General features: G+C 38.8%; 2 protein-coding genes and 1 long non-coding RNA gene across 5 annotated transcripts in view; 1 reads left to right on the top strand and 2 right to left on the bottom strand.

Annotated features, from left to right (window-relative positions):
* Positions 1-337, bottom strand: part of LOC129358757 (chloride channel protein 2-like) — a 75,978-nt gene extending 75,641 nt beyond the window's left edge. Inside the window, exon 1 of the mRNA XM_055027884.1 lies at positions 104-337. Within this exon, the coding sequence (XP_054883859.1) occupies positions 104-154 (51 nt within the window). The 5' untranslated portion in view covers positions 155-337. The remainder of the gene's footprint in view (positions 1-103) is intronic.
* Positions 338-6,988: 6,651 nt separating this feature from the next.
* LOC129358756 (uncharacterized) lies at positions 6,989-10,636 on the top strand. Its single transcript, XR_008605834.1, has 3 exons — positions 6,989-7,302; positions 8,514-8,760; positions 10,191-10,636. It is a non-coding gene; the product is annotated as an uncharacterized LOC129358756 (long non-coding RNA).
* LOC129358755 (chloride channel protein 2-like) overlaps positions 10,057-17,326 on the bottom strand; it is an 82,896-nt gene continuing 75,626 nt past the window's right edge. For all 3 annotated transcript variants that reach the window (XM_055027880.1, XM_055027882.1, XM_055027883.1), the window contains 4 exons: positions 17,046-17,084; positions 14,266-14,370; positions 13,854-13,940; positions 10,057-13,251 (listed from right to left, as the gene is read on the bottom strand). In XM_055027880.1, coding sequence (XP_054883855.1) covers positions 13,057-13,251; positions 13,854-13,940; positions 14,266-14,370; positions 17,046-17,084 — 426 coding nt within the window. In that variant the 3' untranslated portion in view covers positions 10,057-13,056. The remainder of the gene's footprint in view (positions 13,252-13,853; positions 13,941-14,265; positions 14,371-17,045; positions 17,085-17,326) is intronic.

Raw genomic sequence — 17,326 nt, 5'->3', positions numbered from 1 at the left:
GTCGGTCAGGGGCCCTTGGACTTGTCAGAACTTTCCACCCCTATAAGGCGCCCCTGACCGTGGATAAATACTAAAGTGCCAAAATGCAACAAGTGAAACTCACCAAAGTTTGTTCATACTGCAGGGCTCGCTGGTCCGAACCGTCCCCCGCCATGGCTCTCCTCCGTACCTCACCCGGCGACTAGATGGAGGGATTGTCGGCTTGGAAGTGACAAGAAACCCGGTCAGCGACGTCTCTCCGCGCGCTGGCTGGTCAGAGCATCAGTCTGTCTCAAGTGTCCGTACAGCAGTTCACTAGGTGAACTCTAACTTCACGCTGCGACTCTATTATCGTGCTAAAGCGTTTCATTTTATAGCTTTAGGAAGAAACACGCGCGAGGCGGGACTTGAGAGTGGCGTGGAGCCCAGCCTCCTTCCATTTAACAGTGCAACTTGTCCCTGCAAAACCTATGCTCAGAGTCAAGCCTTTTTCCAATACCTTAAAAATATTCATGTAATTTATCCAACATTTACAAGAAAACGCAACGACCACCTGAGTGTTGGTCTCCCTTTTCCTGACAAAACCATCACTTTTTTTTGTGATGGTTTTGTTCTACAGACAAAACCATCTACAGAACATAGAGAAAATCTTAAGGCAAAAACCAAGGTAAATATCAGCTAGGACATCAGTAGTGATACATGCCTATTTTCTTCTTTCTATTTCTTTAATCTCTTTTAATACATAGCGCTCTTTGCCAATTAAAACTCCACAAGAGGTACAAGATGCTCTGACTAGTTGCCATCACAGTTTTGCTCTTGTCAAATTCACTTTGAGGACAATGTTGACTTTTTTCATAATATTACTTTGTAAAAAAAAAATTGATTTATTTTTTTGTGTCAGAATTTGAATTGTATGTCAACTGTACAGATTAAAAAAAATCTAATTTCCTTTTTGTTGAATGAGATTTATTTTGTAATTATAAATTTATCCAAAAGCTTACATTGTCTCCTAGAAGAACCATTTCCTTGCTGCATTTTTCCAAGAACTGTTCCTATGGGCATAGAAACAAAACCTCTATTTACTATGTGTGTACAGCTCACATCCATGTGAGTACATCATTACTGAAAGATTTCTTCTAAAAATCTGTTTCTAGTGAATCCACTGTATTTTGGATGAATAAGTGGAAAATTCTTCAAAGTGTTTGATATCAAAAGATCAGATTTTGACATCAGGTCAGCTGAACAAAGGATAGCTCTTTTTGAATTTCAGTTTGTGGTTGACTGAATCAGTCTTGAGAAGCTTGATTAAAAGAAACTGAAGTGTTTGATGTTCTGTGGCAGTCAAGGGTGTAAATCCCATGTGATTATTGGGAGGGAGTATTGGATTATGGTGGGTTCGGGGGGTCGGTGAAGTTCCATTGAAATGTAACAAAAAATGTGGTTTAAAAAGTTTTTAAACCACATTCAAGCTGCAGGACCAAAAATGACAAGTAATGGACAGCAAACATGTTTTATTTTCTGTAAGCGGCCTGCAGACAAGTAAAACTAAAATTCAAATGTTGCTTAGATACGAGTTTTGTTCAGTCTGACAATCTAATCTCTGCTACACCTTTACAAAAATTGAAGGTTCTAAATACAAAAGTTTTAATGAGTAACTCTTCTTAATAAAATTTCTCATAAACGGTGATTTATTGAAATGGCTTCCAATACAAGTTATGGCCTGTTTGAATTATAACTTAAGTTGCTTTATTTTTAAGCCTTCTTTAGTTTTGGCATGTCCTGGGTGACTAAGAACAAATAAACATATAGAAATTATTATATAGGGAGTGTCATAATTTTAATTCTAGACTTTTCCAGACTGCGGGGATCTGGACCCTTCTCCCCCTTTCCTCCCACCCCCCCAGACTCACCTGGGATTTACACCTATGGTGGAAACTCTACAGTTTATGCCACAAGTTCACCAACATGACTTCAAGAAAATTTATCTTATTGAGATTTTACATCTGGCCTTAACTTAAAAATGTAATATTGCTTGAATCAAATAAAAAGCTTTTGGAATGGATGATGTTGCTGTTGTGGTTGTTGTTTTGATATTGTTGTTTTCTAGATTTGGTTGCTGAACTTTGAACACAGGCAATCAATGGGTAAAGAGACTGAGGCTGTAAGCATCCTCTGTAACATCAGAAAATCTTTAGTTATACACGCAAATAGTGCTATTGTAGGTATTTCATTGGAATAACAAGCCTTCCTCTGTTAGAGCAGCTGTTTCAAGGTTAAACAAGGATTCCAAGAAGCTACTTATTTGCAGTGGAAAATGGCTGGAGGTATGAGATAAACACAAATACTCAGCCTCAAGATCAGCAAATAAGCCATTTTCCATCAGATACCCAATCGGGGACATGGTGTCTACGGTGCTACAAGTTGGAAAACTGATTTCAGTCATTTTTAAAATCCTGACCATTGTTTTAAAATGACAAATAAAATGAATTGAAGATGGCCACCAAGCACCTTGTCTAATGTTAAAACCACTCAGACCACTTGAACTTTTATTTTGTCGTGCTACAACCTTAAACCTAATGTATTTCATTGAGATTATAAGTCAAACACTAACCATAAATTGTGCATAATTGAAAAGTGGACAAAGCTGCAGCCATAAGAACAAGTCTGCTGTGTTAGGATCTTGTTTTGAGTTGTTTTTCAGTTTGATTTGATTCTAATTTATGTTATCTTAAATACTCGAAACAAGCTGCAGTCTGACAGCAGATAAATATTTTCCATGTTGGTGATGAAACAGGCTTACTGTATGCAAAAGAGAAAGATACTTTATTTTCTGTGTTTCTGTTCAGACACAAAGCTGAACTGACAGAACAAACACATCTGGATGTTTCAACTCCATCTGAGTCACATGGATGATTTACTGCTGACTGTCTCTGTATAGTTTCTGCTCTCCTTCTGTGAGGACAGATGAACAGCTGGGTGCTCCTGTAGCAAGTCATAATAATAAAGAATAAAAATTATAATGTGCCACTGGCTGCAGCGCTCCATGTGACACTTCAGCAGAAAACACAGTGAGAGGATGTTAGAGTCTTGTGAGCCTGGTGGTCAGTTCACTATTGTTGGCTCACTGTTGATTATGTCATTATACTGCAGTTAACACTGATTATGCAGAGTGGGTTTAAAACCCCTACGAAAGGAAATGTCTCACATTTTATGATTTCTCATTTTCAGTTTTTTTAATCTTGTGCAAAGATCATTTTTGTTTTTCTTCCAAACAGATATTGAATTTGTTAATTAGCTGTTTGAGTTTCAAGTTTTTTTCCCTAATTCTTAATCATTTTTTCAGAATTTCTTAAATACCTGAAAACAATAAAACTTTACCTCTCATCACACAAACTAACTCTAGATCAGCTTTTCTACATGCTTTATGTCTTTGTTCCAGAACACCTGATTCAATTGACCACATGATTTTTTTTCTTCCTGTCCTTTAAGTTTTGTCTTCAAGATATTTCTGCACTTTTCCCCAGTAACACTGCCTATTGCTTAAAGATTTTATTCCATTGAGTCTTTAAATTTTGTGCCATATACTTTCTATTTTCAAATGGTAATTTGAAAATTGACTGTTTTCCATCAGTTGATTCAAATGAAAATAGAAAGTGTATGGATAAAAATGTATTACATCGTTATACGCAAATCTGATCGTCTCTGATTTCTTAAAAAATACATTGCAAGAAAAAAAACAAACAAAAAAACTCAAATTGGAATAATCAGGGAATGACAAAGTTACGTGGTGAGCACTGAAGATAGTGCCTTCATGGCTAACAAAATTCAAATGGATAAAGAAATAAAGAATAAATACCTCCAACACTCCGAGCCTTAATTCTGAGTATTGTCACAATTACTTTGAAAAGGAAAAGAATCTATTCCCTCAAACCTGTTCTTCATTCCTCTGGGTGATGCTTCCGGTACCAACAGGTCACAGGTCACAGGTCTTTCCAAAACACTGGTCTTTGTTTGTAATCACACAGAATGCATCAAGTCTTGCATCCTGGTTTACACTCGAGACTTTGGCCATCATCCATGATCCTCTTGGAGATGTAGAGTCTGTAGTTAAGACAACATCACCAGGAATGAGACATCTTTTAGTTCTTGTCCATTTGTGTCTTTCCTGCATCAAAGGTAAGTATTCAGAAAGCCATCTTTCCCAGAACAGCTATGCCATGTATTGCACTGGTTTCCACCTTTTCCTGACATAAAGATCTTTTTGGTTGAACAGTCCTGGTGGAAAAACTGGGTTGTTTTTCAACCAACAACAAATGGTTGGGATGAGTGCCTCAAGATCATCTGAGTCATCTGAAACTTTGGTAATGGGTCTGTCGTTTAATATGGCTTCAACTTCACAAAATATTTTTTGAAGTCCATCATCCAAAATTTGTTCTTTAAGAACTGAGACTAAAATACTTCTCATGGAACGAATCAGACGCTCTCAAACGCCACCTTGATGAGAGCCTGCTGGGATGTTAAAGATCTATTTGATGCCATCCTGCACAAAAGCATTTGGATTTTTTTAGCATGGTTCCGTTCAGCCAAACTCTCTTTCAGCTCTCGATTTGCTCCAACAAAAGTTGTTGCATTATCAGGTGTGATGGTGGAAACTAGGTTCAGTAATGAATAGAGATTACACAAATAAAGACATGCTTTCTCTACCCCACAAACACTCATTTGCATTAGGTCAGCATAATGATTTATCAAAATCCATATCAGATTTGTAGGCAAGATGATATCTAAATTTTTAAAAGAAGAGGGACATATTTATTTGGGGGGGAGGTGGGGTTGGGAGAAAGGTCAGGATATCTGAGAAAAGTGTTAAAAGAAGAACAGTTTGTTTTATTTGAGTGACTATTGGAGCCTTGTTCATGCCTCTATGTACAATAAAGTGATTTAGGCTCCAGATATTGTCACTCAACACATGCAGAGAGGAAACCATTTATCAGCTCAGTACAGAAAACTTGAACCTTTTGACACCTACATGCACAGCTTGCATGTAGGTGTCAAAAAGCTACATTTTAGAGATGCAACTTAGAACATTTACAAATAATAAAAACATTGCTATCCTACCTTACCATCTTGGTTAACTCTTTTGCGTGACATGAGATGTCCTTGAATTGTTCCATTAAAAATAAAATGCAGAAAATATACTATTCATCTTTCCACTGGACGTGTAAAACAGCATCTCTATCCAGCTGCCAAGCAAACATTACAAACATTATGCCTGCATGCCGATATGGAAATGTTTTCCATCAGTTGAGTTTTGCCGAGGATGTTGTTCAGCAAATCTTCTGAGAACTTTAGGGAAGTCCTAAAGTTCTCTGTAAACTCATGTCACTAGCTTTGTACGAAATGTACAATGACACATTCGTAAGAAGGATTACCTGCTTTAGATTCAGTGTGTACAATTGTGCATTGCTAGCAGTGTGTATGACATGTAAAAGTTTTTCAAATGTGTGAACATGGATTGAGTACAGACTCAAACTGATGTGGGTCAAACTGATATGGTTTCTGTTCTATTGCTGTTTCATCTGGACTTGCCTGGTTTATAACACAGGACTAACCTCCACTGTCATTAAAAACAATGTACAGTAATTGCAAATTTAACTGATTTAAAAGCCATTTCATTGTTAATTTACCTTTTGTTTTGTAATCTCATTCAAACACAGGCTGTCATTTCACAGATAAAATTTTATAGTCAAAGAGAGACATTATGTATCACAGAAAAAAAGAATTCCTTGTGTTGGTAAGTCAGTATGTAAACAAAAAAGAATGCTGCAATAATTTCAGCCTAATATAAAAACAATTTGTAACACACTTTAACAGAAATGATAATATTAACCCCCAAATAATACGTTCGTAAATTAAACTTATGATCAAAAAACAACAAACTTGTTGCACAGGATAAAAATGCTTATTTCTTACTTTGAAAAATTTAAATATCAATGACTTAATCCTTCAAAATCTGGTGCAATGAAAGTTATCACACTATCTGCATGCTGCACTTGGAGACTTATTACAGTTTCTTTTTCCATATGAAGACGTCCACTAAGTTTTCAGAAGTTCTTCAGCACCACCAGCAGCACGTGGAATTGTAAACCAATTCTCCGTACTGCAAAGTTGTATCACAACAAGAGGACTGTCTGAGAAGTTTGTTTTTTATGAGCATGGGTGGCATTTTTTGAAGAACTCTGGTTTTGTGAAAAACATGCATCCCAAAAATTAAACAAAAATCTTAAGCCAACCTTAGCCACTCAGAGAAAAAGCCTGATTCACGGAAAAAGAGTTCTGAGAGTAGAAACACGCCCACACTAACACTTTAAAATGACCAGATTATTTTTAGAGCTTTAGCTTCACACCACTGAGACATTATATCTGTAAGCTGTTTAAGTGTTGCCATCCATATATCTTCGATTTTGTCTTTGCCTGCAGGAGCCTCTGCAAGTGAAAACAACAAGGAGCTTCAGCAGCAGCCAACTTTGCATAATATTGATGGAATTTTTCAGGCATTCGTGGAACAACAGGATGTTCGGGAGAAAAAGCAGAGGGAGGTTTCTGCTTGTTACCATACCTGATTTTTGCCATTTGAAGTACTGAGGAAACTGGTCCGGCCAAGTCTCCACATGTTTTGTTGATTACTCTCATTGTGGAGGATGTCATTGGCTGTCTGCTGGAAAACTGTCTTTCCCGTCTTGAAACAACATTTCTGAATTTAAAAACACATTTTAACTGGTCTTATGAATTGGAAAAAAAAAAATCTGAGTTTTCACAAACAATAAACCAAAGCTTCCTAGAATAAACATTTGAATTATACCTCTATGTTTATTTATTTACTATTTAATTTACCTTTTATTTAAAGCGCTTGTCCGATTGCAGTTTTCGGCTTCAGTGGCACCAAAACAACTCTTGTACCGTAAAACACCATGTGTGATTTGGACTTTATTTTATATTGAAGCGCGTATTTCCATGTGTGTGCGCTTACTTAGTGTGTGCGCTTATGTGTGCGCTTACTTGGTGTGTGTGTGCGTGTGAAGAGGGTTTGCGCTTTTACGGTTGCGGTGCCTGGATGAGCATCGAGGGGCTGGGATCCTGCAGCCGAAGCATCGCGATGCTACGAGAGTTGCGAGACGCTGTTAGGGGAGCACGCTGGTGAGAAGCGCACACACTGAGGAGCTGCTGACACCATGGATGGATGCACTGTTTAAACGACTGTTAGGCTCGTGAAAGGCGCATCCTGACACCATGGTTCTGACCGCGCTGACCCAGTTTAGCTGCAAGGTAGGACCACGCTTCTTCTTCTTTTTTTCTGTCTTTGCTCCTGCATTGATGCAAAATCCCCGGAGTTTTATAGGACTAGAGACGCTCTCGGTTGTTCCAGGAGTTTAAGTTAAGAACCTTTAAAATATCATCATTTTATCCTAATTTATGCACCTACTGGTTGAAGGCTGCCAGGAAACAACCTGGCAACCTCAGTTTCTCCGCGGACCTTTGTCTGTCACCCAGACCCAGACGATCACGCCTGTCTTCCACGCGTGAAATCAAACATCAGACTCGACCCACATCATCGATCCATTGCTCCCATCTAATAATAAACAAACACAGACGTTGTTTTCTCTCTGACTTTCCCGCGACCTTTAATTGCCTACAACCGTTTAATCCAAACTGATCACACCCATGATGGAGACTGTGACAGCCTGTCTCCGCGTCTCCTTGTCACGCAGTGCGTAAGGACGTGTCCATCAGTCTCAGAAACCCAGAACGAGCAGCAGCTCCGGCGCTCGCACGTCTCAATGCAGCCTGGCAGCGAACAGCAGCCACCTGTTTGCTGCTCTGCATGTGTGATAGCATCACTCTACCGCCGTACAGCTACACCTAGTGGGGTTGATGGCCAGAAAGTGCAAAAGACAGGAGGGGGAAACATAGAAATAGAGGAGGGGACTGCGTCACGGCCGAGCCGAGGTCTCCCTTCCTGCAGTTTCCACGACTACAGAAACTGCACGAAGCGCTTCTTAACGCCAGAACTGAGATCAGAATCAAAACGACTGAATTTACTTCACAGCTCGTTCTTCTGACCTCAACACTAAACATTCTGGCCATGGCCATACATTTTCTCAATCTTCTGTCCATATTTCCATTTGTTCTTTCCACATTCCACATTATTAGTTTTGCAGATAATCATCAGATGTCTGAAAAGTTCCTCATGAAGAACAAACTGAACAGTGACAGACAGTAGAAGTAAAAAGCTCTTCGATATGACGTAGTTTTTTGTTTTTTTTATCACTGATGACCATGAAAACTCCAGTTGACCTTCTTAATCAGGCAGTGATGAAAATGTAATTTTCTGCTGTACATACAAAAGTGCTGAACATCTAAAAGCTACAAACTTTACCTCTCGCCTTGTTGTCTGTTTTCCACTCTTGACCAACTAGAGTTCATGTTTCTGGACCATATTTTGTCTCTTTTTCTGACGTTCTGTCTTTCTTCTTCAGGTTTTGGATGATGGGAGCGTGAGTAACACCTTCACCCATAAATCTCTGTTCCCAGAGGACATGGATCCTCTGTCAGTCCAAGGGAACTTGAGCCCTGAAGGGACTCTGTGGGTAACCGTACGACGGACCAGAGGCAAGTGGACCAGAGCCACGGGGAGTCACTACCTACAGCAAAGAGGCTCACCTTTGACCTTTGTGTCCTCTTGATGACAATCGTAGCTTTCATTTAAATGAGTACTGATTCCAGGTGACTTTTAGTAGCGCTGGCCTTTTTGTTTATTCTTGTCATTAAATATTATAACAAACCTGATGTTACTGTCCACAATTGATTCTTGGGTTTTGTTTCAATTGAAATAAAACCTGACAACACACTTTCAGTCACACTATTACAATATTAATTTGTGTTAATTTTGTCAAATAATTTATGGAAGGGTTATATTATTACTTATTATATGAAGATGCATGACACAGACCTTTTTCATTCCCATCCCAGCATTGCACACTGGATTATTATACTGTAAACTTGTAACAGCTTAGTTACAAATCAATCCTGCACAGCAGCAAGAAAACTTATTTAATACTTACCTGAAGCAGACTTCACCAGCGTGGACAGATGGTGTTACAAGCAACTGCTTCAAACATCCTAAATCATATAAAGTGTCATTTGTATGTTTTCAGAGCTCTCACCTTCAGCTCAATTACACAGTGGTCAGATCTGCTATAAACATCCCATTACTCAGAGGGTTTTAGATTAAAGGCAGCAGAGACTTTAAACACTGTGAAAATTATTCTCCACACTCACATCGACGACAAACAGACAGAACCTTAGGAGACGATCCGGTTGCTCCCTGCTTCAACCCCTGAGGGACGACAAATGAACACGTTTAGCTCATTAAGCTTTTAAAGCAATGCTCTGTAACCAACATCCAGATGCTCTCCTCTAACAGCAAAACAGATTTTTATGATTGTTTACATATAGTGAATGTTCACATGGGCAGAAAACAGATGGGCAGAGGGACGGCAAGAACAAGAACATGTGCAAATGCTGCTTACTTATGTCCAAAATGGTCCAATAAATATTCTGTGAAAGAGCTCAGTTTGGAGATTGTTAAATGAAATCTTTAGCTTTGCAATGAAATCTTTAGCTTTGCATATTAATTTATTGAGAATGTGTGTGAGCAGCAAAATGTGTGTGGATCCGCAGAACAATATTCTGCTCACAGAACAGAAAAAGACGCTGTTTGGACTTTAAATTTACAAGCAACACTCTTCTGCCACCTGCTGGCTGAAAACCAAACCACCCTGAAACAAAATATTTTTCCAAAAAATACTATTAATACAGGTTACTTCTTATTTGTTTTAAATAAACAAGAAAAAGTTCTCAAATCAGCATTACATCCACTTTGGCACATGAAAAATTTAATTGTGTGAGCAGAATTATATTCTGCTCACACACCATATTATGCACAAATAAAAATAAATAAATAAATAAATCAAAATGAAGATATACTCTCAGACGGAAAACACACTCCAACACAAACACTCATTTGTTAAAATCATATTTATTCATCATGATGTAAAAAAACAAACAATGTTTTAATTTTTGATGTGAAAAATAACTCTGGAATTTTGCTCCTCTCTCTCTCTCGCTCTGGTTTGGTTTGCTGTAACTCACAGTCCCGTAAGGAGTGGAAAAAAGATCTGGGCTCATCAAAGCTGCTCCGACTGAAGGAGAGGATGGAAGGAAGCACGATAAAACTCTCTGTGTGCCTGGGGAGGTTCGAATGAGAGGAGCAGCTTCGCCACACAGTCTTCCAGATAAGCAGATAAGGTTTCCAAAAAGACCAACTGAGACACCAAGAGTGCAGATTACTGTTGCAATATGAATTTCAATTTCCAGAGGCTCCTGGGAAACCTTCCTCTACAAAGAGTCAAAGACCTAACCATGCTACTACTTCTTGTATACCTAAATCTTTTTTCTCTTTTCAGATTTCTTTACAAAAATAATGTTATCTTGCATTTATGTCATCGATTAAAACAGGTCTAGAAAATGAGATGAACAACTGTTATTGCACAAATCAATTACCCACAGGCGGATCCATCAATAAAAAGAAACTGTACAACTTCTACTGTGATTAATGCTGCCAGAGCCAGAGAGCCAGAGACCTCTCTCTGCAGCAGATGAGATGAGATGTCTGTGGCGAGGTGAAAGGACCCGCCAGAACAACGAGAATCGATGAAAAGGTGCAAACAAATGAACAGAACCAAATGAGAGGAGAGCTTTCAGCCCCCCTGGGGTGAGCAGACACCACGGTTGCCATGGCAGCAACTGCACACTACCATGAAACACCATCAAGCCGCTTACATATTTTGGGACGAGTGCGAGAAGTGCCTGGTCTACATGTCTATGAGGAGTGAAACAGTCCTGCTCCATTTTATTCCCACTGTTAAAACAGAAAGAGGCACTTCTGGAATGAGCAAGTTCATTCCTTAACTTCATTGTTCTGGTTCTTCAGTTTGCCGTCAGACACGCGCCACAAGCTTTCACCCTGTTAGTATATTCACTTCACAAATAAATCTCCACTGTAGAAATGCTTCAGACAGCATGTTAAATATACAAAAAATATATTTTAAATCATTAAAAAAGCAACAAAAAGATAAATACAAAAAATAAAAAATCTCCCCAGAAACAAAAAGAGATGAGTCAACAAGGAAGATTGATTAAGACACAAAATCATGATTTCATATTACAAGAATGATATTAAATATATTAATCTGCAAGTTTCTGAACCCACAAAGACCCCAATGCCTGGTTATGAATCAGGTGATGAATAAAGATTACTGGACAAGAGGGAGACGCAGCAGAAAATACAGGCACAGGATGGCAAAGCCAAGACATCATTCATCCGGCCAATCGTCTGTGTTGCTTTTGGTTAATTTTCATCATATAAAATAAATGCCACATGCTTTCTCTCATGCAAAGCCATGCTTTGTCGCTGCAGATGCTTCCTATTCTGCAGAACCAAACAAGAAAAGATGCTAAAATCTACTTAAAACCACTGAAGACATTGAGAGGCTGAGTGTTTTTTATAAGGCAATAGAATGGTGGCAAAAAGCTTAGCCTGGTTGTAGAGCAAGTATTTAGGATGTTTAGGACAGGAGAAAAAACTGGAAGAAATGTTTTTATCTTAAACAGAAGGAACTATGGAAGCTATGAATTATTAACTGTAAGGTATTTAGTGTTATATGTCATGTCAGGAATTTGAAAACACAGTGCTGTTACACATTCATGCCTAACAGTAGTCTAACAATAATGCAACAGCTAAACTCTAGTTATTTTGTCCAACTGAACAAGCTAAATCACTCCCTGTTGGTCTGTTATAGATTTCAGTCAGTGGTTTTAAGCAGACAATTAATATTTTATCAGCATTTTGTACCAGTATATAAGTGTGGTTTGTGTTGTGTCTCAGATGATATAATAACAGCTCACATAGCAATTAAATTCAGATTGATGAACATTCCGAGCTTTTTTTTTTTTCTTCTAGACAAACATGTGATTCCTGTCCTTCCTCCTTCTGGTCCTCATCATCTTCCCTAACCCTCTCAGAATCTCAGAGTCGGATTTAAATAAGCAGAGAACATCCATCGTCAGAGTGCACTGCTGCAAAGTGTTTGTGTGCATTTCAGCCTCATGTCACTCGAGGCCAGAGCTACAGAATAAAGGGAGTGTACATTATAGTGCCAACAGGCCTAGCTGCTCGCTGCACTAGGCCTAATCGCTAGGACTCGCAGTGGAGGGGTGAGCATGCACAGGAAAAGACACAAACAACAAACTACTTCAGTTCAATGCTTGGTAGAGGGACAGACTTATTCTTCCAGAACTCCTGATTTATCAAGACTGAACCTCGTCAAAGAGGACAATAAAATCCGAAATTTGTTCTAAAGGCAGTAAAAAAAATCCTATATGACAGTCTACGCTGCCCTTCTTTTCATGTGCACATTTTTCTCCTTTCATACATTCACATTCCCAGTACACTAAAGCATTACAGTATTCTTCCTTGTTGAATTTCAGGACTCAAATGGAAGATTTGCTCAACATATTTTGCATCTTCAAACCTTGATTCCAATTCTAAACACAAGAAAAATAAAATAAAAAAATAAAGTCTACAAAAAAAAAAAAAAAAATCCCTTTTAAAAATCTCAGTCCCAGCTTTGGAGGTGACAAACACGATACACTGAAGGACCCCAAGGGTAAATGGAGAACCGGACACTTCCTGTGGAGTGTCTGGCTGAGCCACTGCAAGGCTCTTGGAAGAAGCACTGGGTGAGTAAAGAAGCTGAGGAGGCGGTGTTGGAGGAGGTAGAGTGGCAGATGTGGAGAGAAGGGAGAACGGTGTAGGAGAACTTTCTATCTTTAAATAATGATCTGTAGCCCTGAGGAGTTTTGCATGTTTGTAGCTTTGGAGATTAAAGATCTCAATGCATCCTCCACCTCTTCTTCCCCCACCTACACCTCTTCATCCTTTTTGTCCTCGGCTTTCCCTCACTGGGTCTTCTCGTCGGACTCCGACGTGGGTTGTTCTCCTGGCAGTGACACGCTCCTGTGACGGTCCCACAGCTTATGGAGCTCTGTCGCCTCCGTCTCGCTGCTGCTGGTCCCACTGTCTCTGAAGCTGGCCAGAGGCGGGCGCACCTTCACGCCTTTTACTGTCACAGATCCCTCGATGGCTTTGCGTAGCTAAAAGAATAAAGAGCAGTTTAGAAAAAAAAGGAACGGAAAAAGGCAGTTTGGAATAATTTTTTGGCTGATGTTCATCCTAAGTTGGAAAAGAAAACCAGAAAAATAACAAGACCAGTCCAACATATGGTTAAGTTCTACTGTTTGTTTCTTTGGAACACTTTTTTGTGTCAAGTTAAACTCTGATGTATTTTGATTTCACAAAAGGAAGACTTTTTATAATGTGAAATATGTGAGACTATGTTTTGTACAAAGAATGCGTTTTAAATATCTTGCAAAAGCATTCAGTATAACAGGACTTTATTACATTTGTTAAAGGTGAATAGCAAGTTTTACATCTGAAATTCTTTGGTTATTTGGTTGAAATATTTTTCATTCACTCAATACACATTTTTTGGGTTAATAACTATGATTACAATGGAAAATTGGAATCCATAAAAATTAAAATAATAATAAAATTATTATCTTTTTTATGATGAGAAAGTTTTAAAAACAACAAACGTGCTGACAGTGCTAATGGATGTCGCAGATATGAGCAGAATTCAATTCTGCAATGATTATATATTAACTCTCACAAAAAAGGAGGAAAAAACCAGACTGACCTCCTTGAGGGAAACCACCCCGATGAGACGGCCGATGCTGGTGACGTAGGCGTGGTCGAGACCCAGCAGGGAGAAAATGGTGTGAGTCTACGAGAGATGAAATATGGAATTAATTACTCAGTCATGGTGAAATGTTACTTTTCAGATTTTCCCTGCACTTCACAACAATGTGGTACTTTATGTTGGTCTACCATAAAACCTCAGCATTGATGTTTATAATATGACACTGTGAGAAAACAGTCAAGGGTTGTGTAAAGGTAAAGGTTCTGTTGATGGATGTAAAGCAGAAAGGCTTTGTGCAGCTCAGAATGGCGACTGGTTAATGCCTCTAAACACTGAGAAACACATCCATCAGGAAGGATGAACTTTTGTGCACAAAGAAGGTAAACAGCGTCTGGAGCTCCAATCAGACCTTATGCAGCGAAGTGCGCTCCACCAGTTGAAAAGGGGCGGGGTCAATCTTGCAGTTATTGAAGTCGACCTGCTCATCAAGCTGCCTCTCCTCCCACTCTGCAATCTGTAAATCACACAGATTTGAAGGATCAGAGATGATCAGAAAAAATTAAAGAGAGAAAAACAACAAAAACAGTGAAGTGCTTTGCAGTAGTGTCAGTGGTCAATACTCGATTAATGGGATTTTAGACATTATTCGCAGAAAAAAAAGAAAACTAACTGCCACATTTAAAGTCTGTCTTTATTGACTGTACATCTTTGTGATTAGGCTGTGAAAAAAAGTGTGTTTAGAAAAACTAACAGATTAAGTCTTTATGACTAATATCAGCCTGTGATCAGCTGACAAAAGCATCACATTTTCCAAACCACTATTTGACAAATCAGATCCATTTAGTGGCGCAGATGCAACGCTGAGTGATTATAAATCAAAGGCAACCTACACTGCAATGCTGCTCAGCCCAGAGGCAAACAAAGAGACAAGACAGAAGCGGTGACATGGCAGATTTATGAAAGGTGAACGTTACTGGAGTGAACGAAGGGAAGAAAAAAAAGGCGAGGAATATGTTTCTGACAGAAAGGAAATGAGAGGTTCTGTTGATGGATGAATTATGAATGATGTCATATCCAAAAATATACGACTCCAGGATAAGTGACCCATCTGGGCATATTGAAAAAAGTGAAGGACCAAGGTTTGTCAGACTGTGATGACATCAAGCGTCATCAGAGTTTTTAGTTAGACAAACATACTGTAGGCTTCGGAATGAGAACAGATTGAATGAAAAGACTTGAAAGAAGTTCCTCTGTGTGACACCAGCATCAACCCTAACCCTCAAAATCAGCATATAAATCCCATCTACAAAATAATAACTAAAATCATATAATTTCAACAACCACTTTCTTCAAAAGCTGCATGTATGCTTGTTTGGAAAAGTTGCACACTCTTTTAACAAAACAGAGATTTAAACTGCAGCATTTGTTACAATCAAATGCAGCTGTTAGAATTATGTGTTACCACTCCTATATTAGTAGTTTTATATTACTAATTTGTTTTTTCATTTAAAGGTTTTAACTTTCTACTGATGCTATGTTGAGAGAATGTGTCTGCAGCATGATTATCTCCAACAACAGATAATCATTCCCCCGCCCTCATGAGAACTCACTCTCATTAGAAAGGACTAGATGACCTGTGTGCAGAGACAAAAGTGTCTTTTCCTTTTTACCGCTCCCTTCTCTGAAAATAAAAGGCAAGCTCAAACTGAAAATAGGCAGAACACTCGGATGAGCAGCTTGTAGAAGCGGCTCACTGTGTCTTCTCCTTTTTACGAAAGCTTGGCTGAAAAATAATAAACAATGTCTGCGGTTCTTTTTATGTAGGTCTGAGTCCTGAGTTGATTGAGTTCCCCTTGTGTGCGGTCCTGTTCATCAGTTGCCACCAGAAATTGGTGCTGTAATCGTGTGGATGGGTCTGAGGGGGGTCATGTCTGCTTCTTTTCTTGTCCTACTAAAGGTTACGGTTACTACCTTTCTGTCTCTGACTAAAGTTTCAATAATGAAAGAGGAGTTAAATTTCAAGGTTGTGATGAATAAACTGCCAGGCATGGTGTGTACTGTTCTACAAATGAGAACTCTGTTCATAGAAAAGTAAGTGGAGGATTTTATTTGATAATTTGGAGAGAATGAACACTTGGAAGAATGGAAGATTTTTAGGGGAAAATGATTTTCTAAGTCTTGCTCTTATGAGTATTTTTCAAATTTTACAGAACTGGTTGCCAAATAGAGATGTAGCAATGCAACCAGTGTACACAATGATATACTACATTGGGTTCTCAACTATGAGACAAAATAGGATGGAGGTATGTATTTGAGAAAACTAATTATCACCTTTTATTTATTTTTTTTTTTCAAATAATGCAAAGGTTTTGCAAATCACAGGAACTCTAACTGGTCTTCAGTTATTCAGGTTGACTAGCCCATCTACTGTGGATTCTATGATTCTCTTTGTTTTGTGATGACCTTAATGTCTCATTTGTATTTTTGTAAACTGAGTAAAAATTGTATTAATGTCTTGCTGTGAATGTCTTCTGTATTTATCTGAGACAGATTTGATTATTTTAATATTTTAGTGCTTGAACTAGGAAAGAACGGGGCCAGCCCACAGTGGGAAGGACCATTCTAAGTGCTGATAACCACACCAACCCCTGTGAAGATCGGAGAAAAACCCAGTTGGAAACATCTCAGTCATTGTAAGTTGCAGAGTGTTAGACCCCTAATTCTGGATGGTGGGCAAGTCTAACTAAAAAGGGGTTCCATCGTTTAAGGTGGTTTGTCTCAAGGTCAGTGAAGAAACCAGCAAATCCTCACTCTGTAAGCCTGGGGGTTCTGACATCTCTATTCTGAGCAGCAATGCAGCTCCCACATGCCAGGTGGATCCTCAGCTGTGTTGGGACTGCAGCATGCTTACTGTTTTGGAGAAAGAGCAACCTCACCTCCATGATTTCCCTCATGGTCGTGTCTGGAGGGTGCCCCTACAACCGCTGTGCTCCAATTTCCTAAATGGACTGCTCAATTCTTCAAACACTGACTCAGATTACCTTAAATACATCATCAGGGACATTTTTAAGAGCTGTCAAGATGTATAATATCTTGACAGCTGAAAGTATAATATCTGCCAGAGACCTCCTATTAGTTGGAAAGTTTGTGCCACAATACAAACATTGTGTCACTAACTGTGGGTCTTACCTCACGAAGTGTCATGTCGTCTTCCACATCTCCATCGTCCTGTAGAGGAGAAGCAATAGAAAAGCAGTCAGTAACAAAAAATTTGGTGATTTCATATTTTAGCTAAAAACTGTTAAAACATGAAGAACCAAGAATATCAGAAACACATGGTAAGTAAATAAAGGAGAGTCCTGGTTTCTGGGTTATTTTATTAAATATTCCTCATTTCTATTCATATCCTCCACAGCTGTGAACAGAAGGCAGAGACACATGGAGAACATCAAGAATGTTATACTGCACCA

This window comes from Poeciliopsis prolifica, unplaced genomic scaffold, assembly GCF_027474105.1.
Source record: "Poeciliopsis prolifica strain line A6 unplaced genomic scaffold, Auburn_PproV2 SCAFFOLD004, whole genome shotgun sequence".
NCBI classification, from domain to species: Eukaryota; Metazoa; Chordata; class Actinopteri; order Cyprinodontiformes; family Poeciliidae; genus Poeciliopsis; species Poeciliopsis prolifica.
This window is presented reverse-complemented; position numbering and strand designations above follow the sequence as displayed.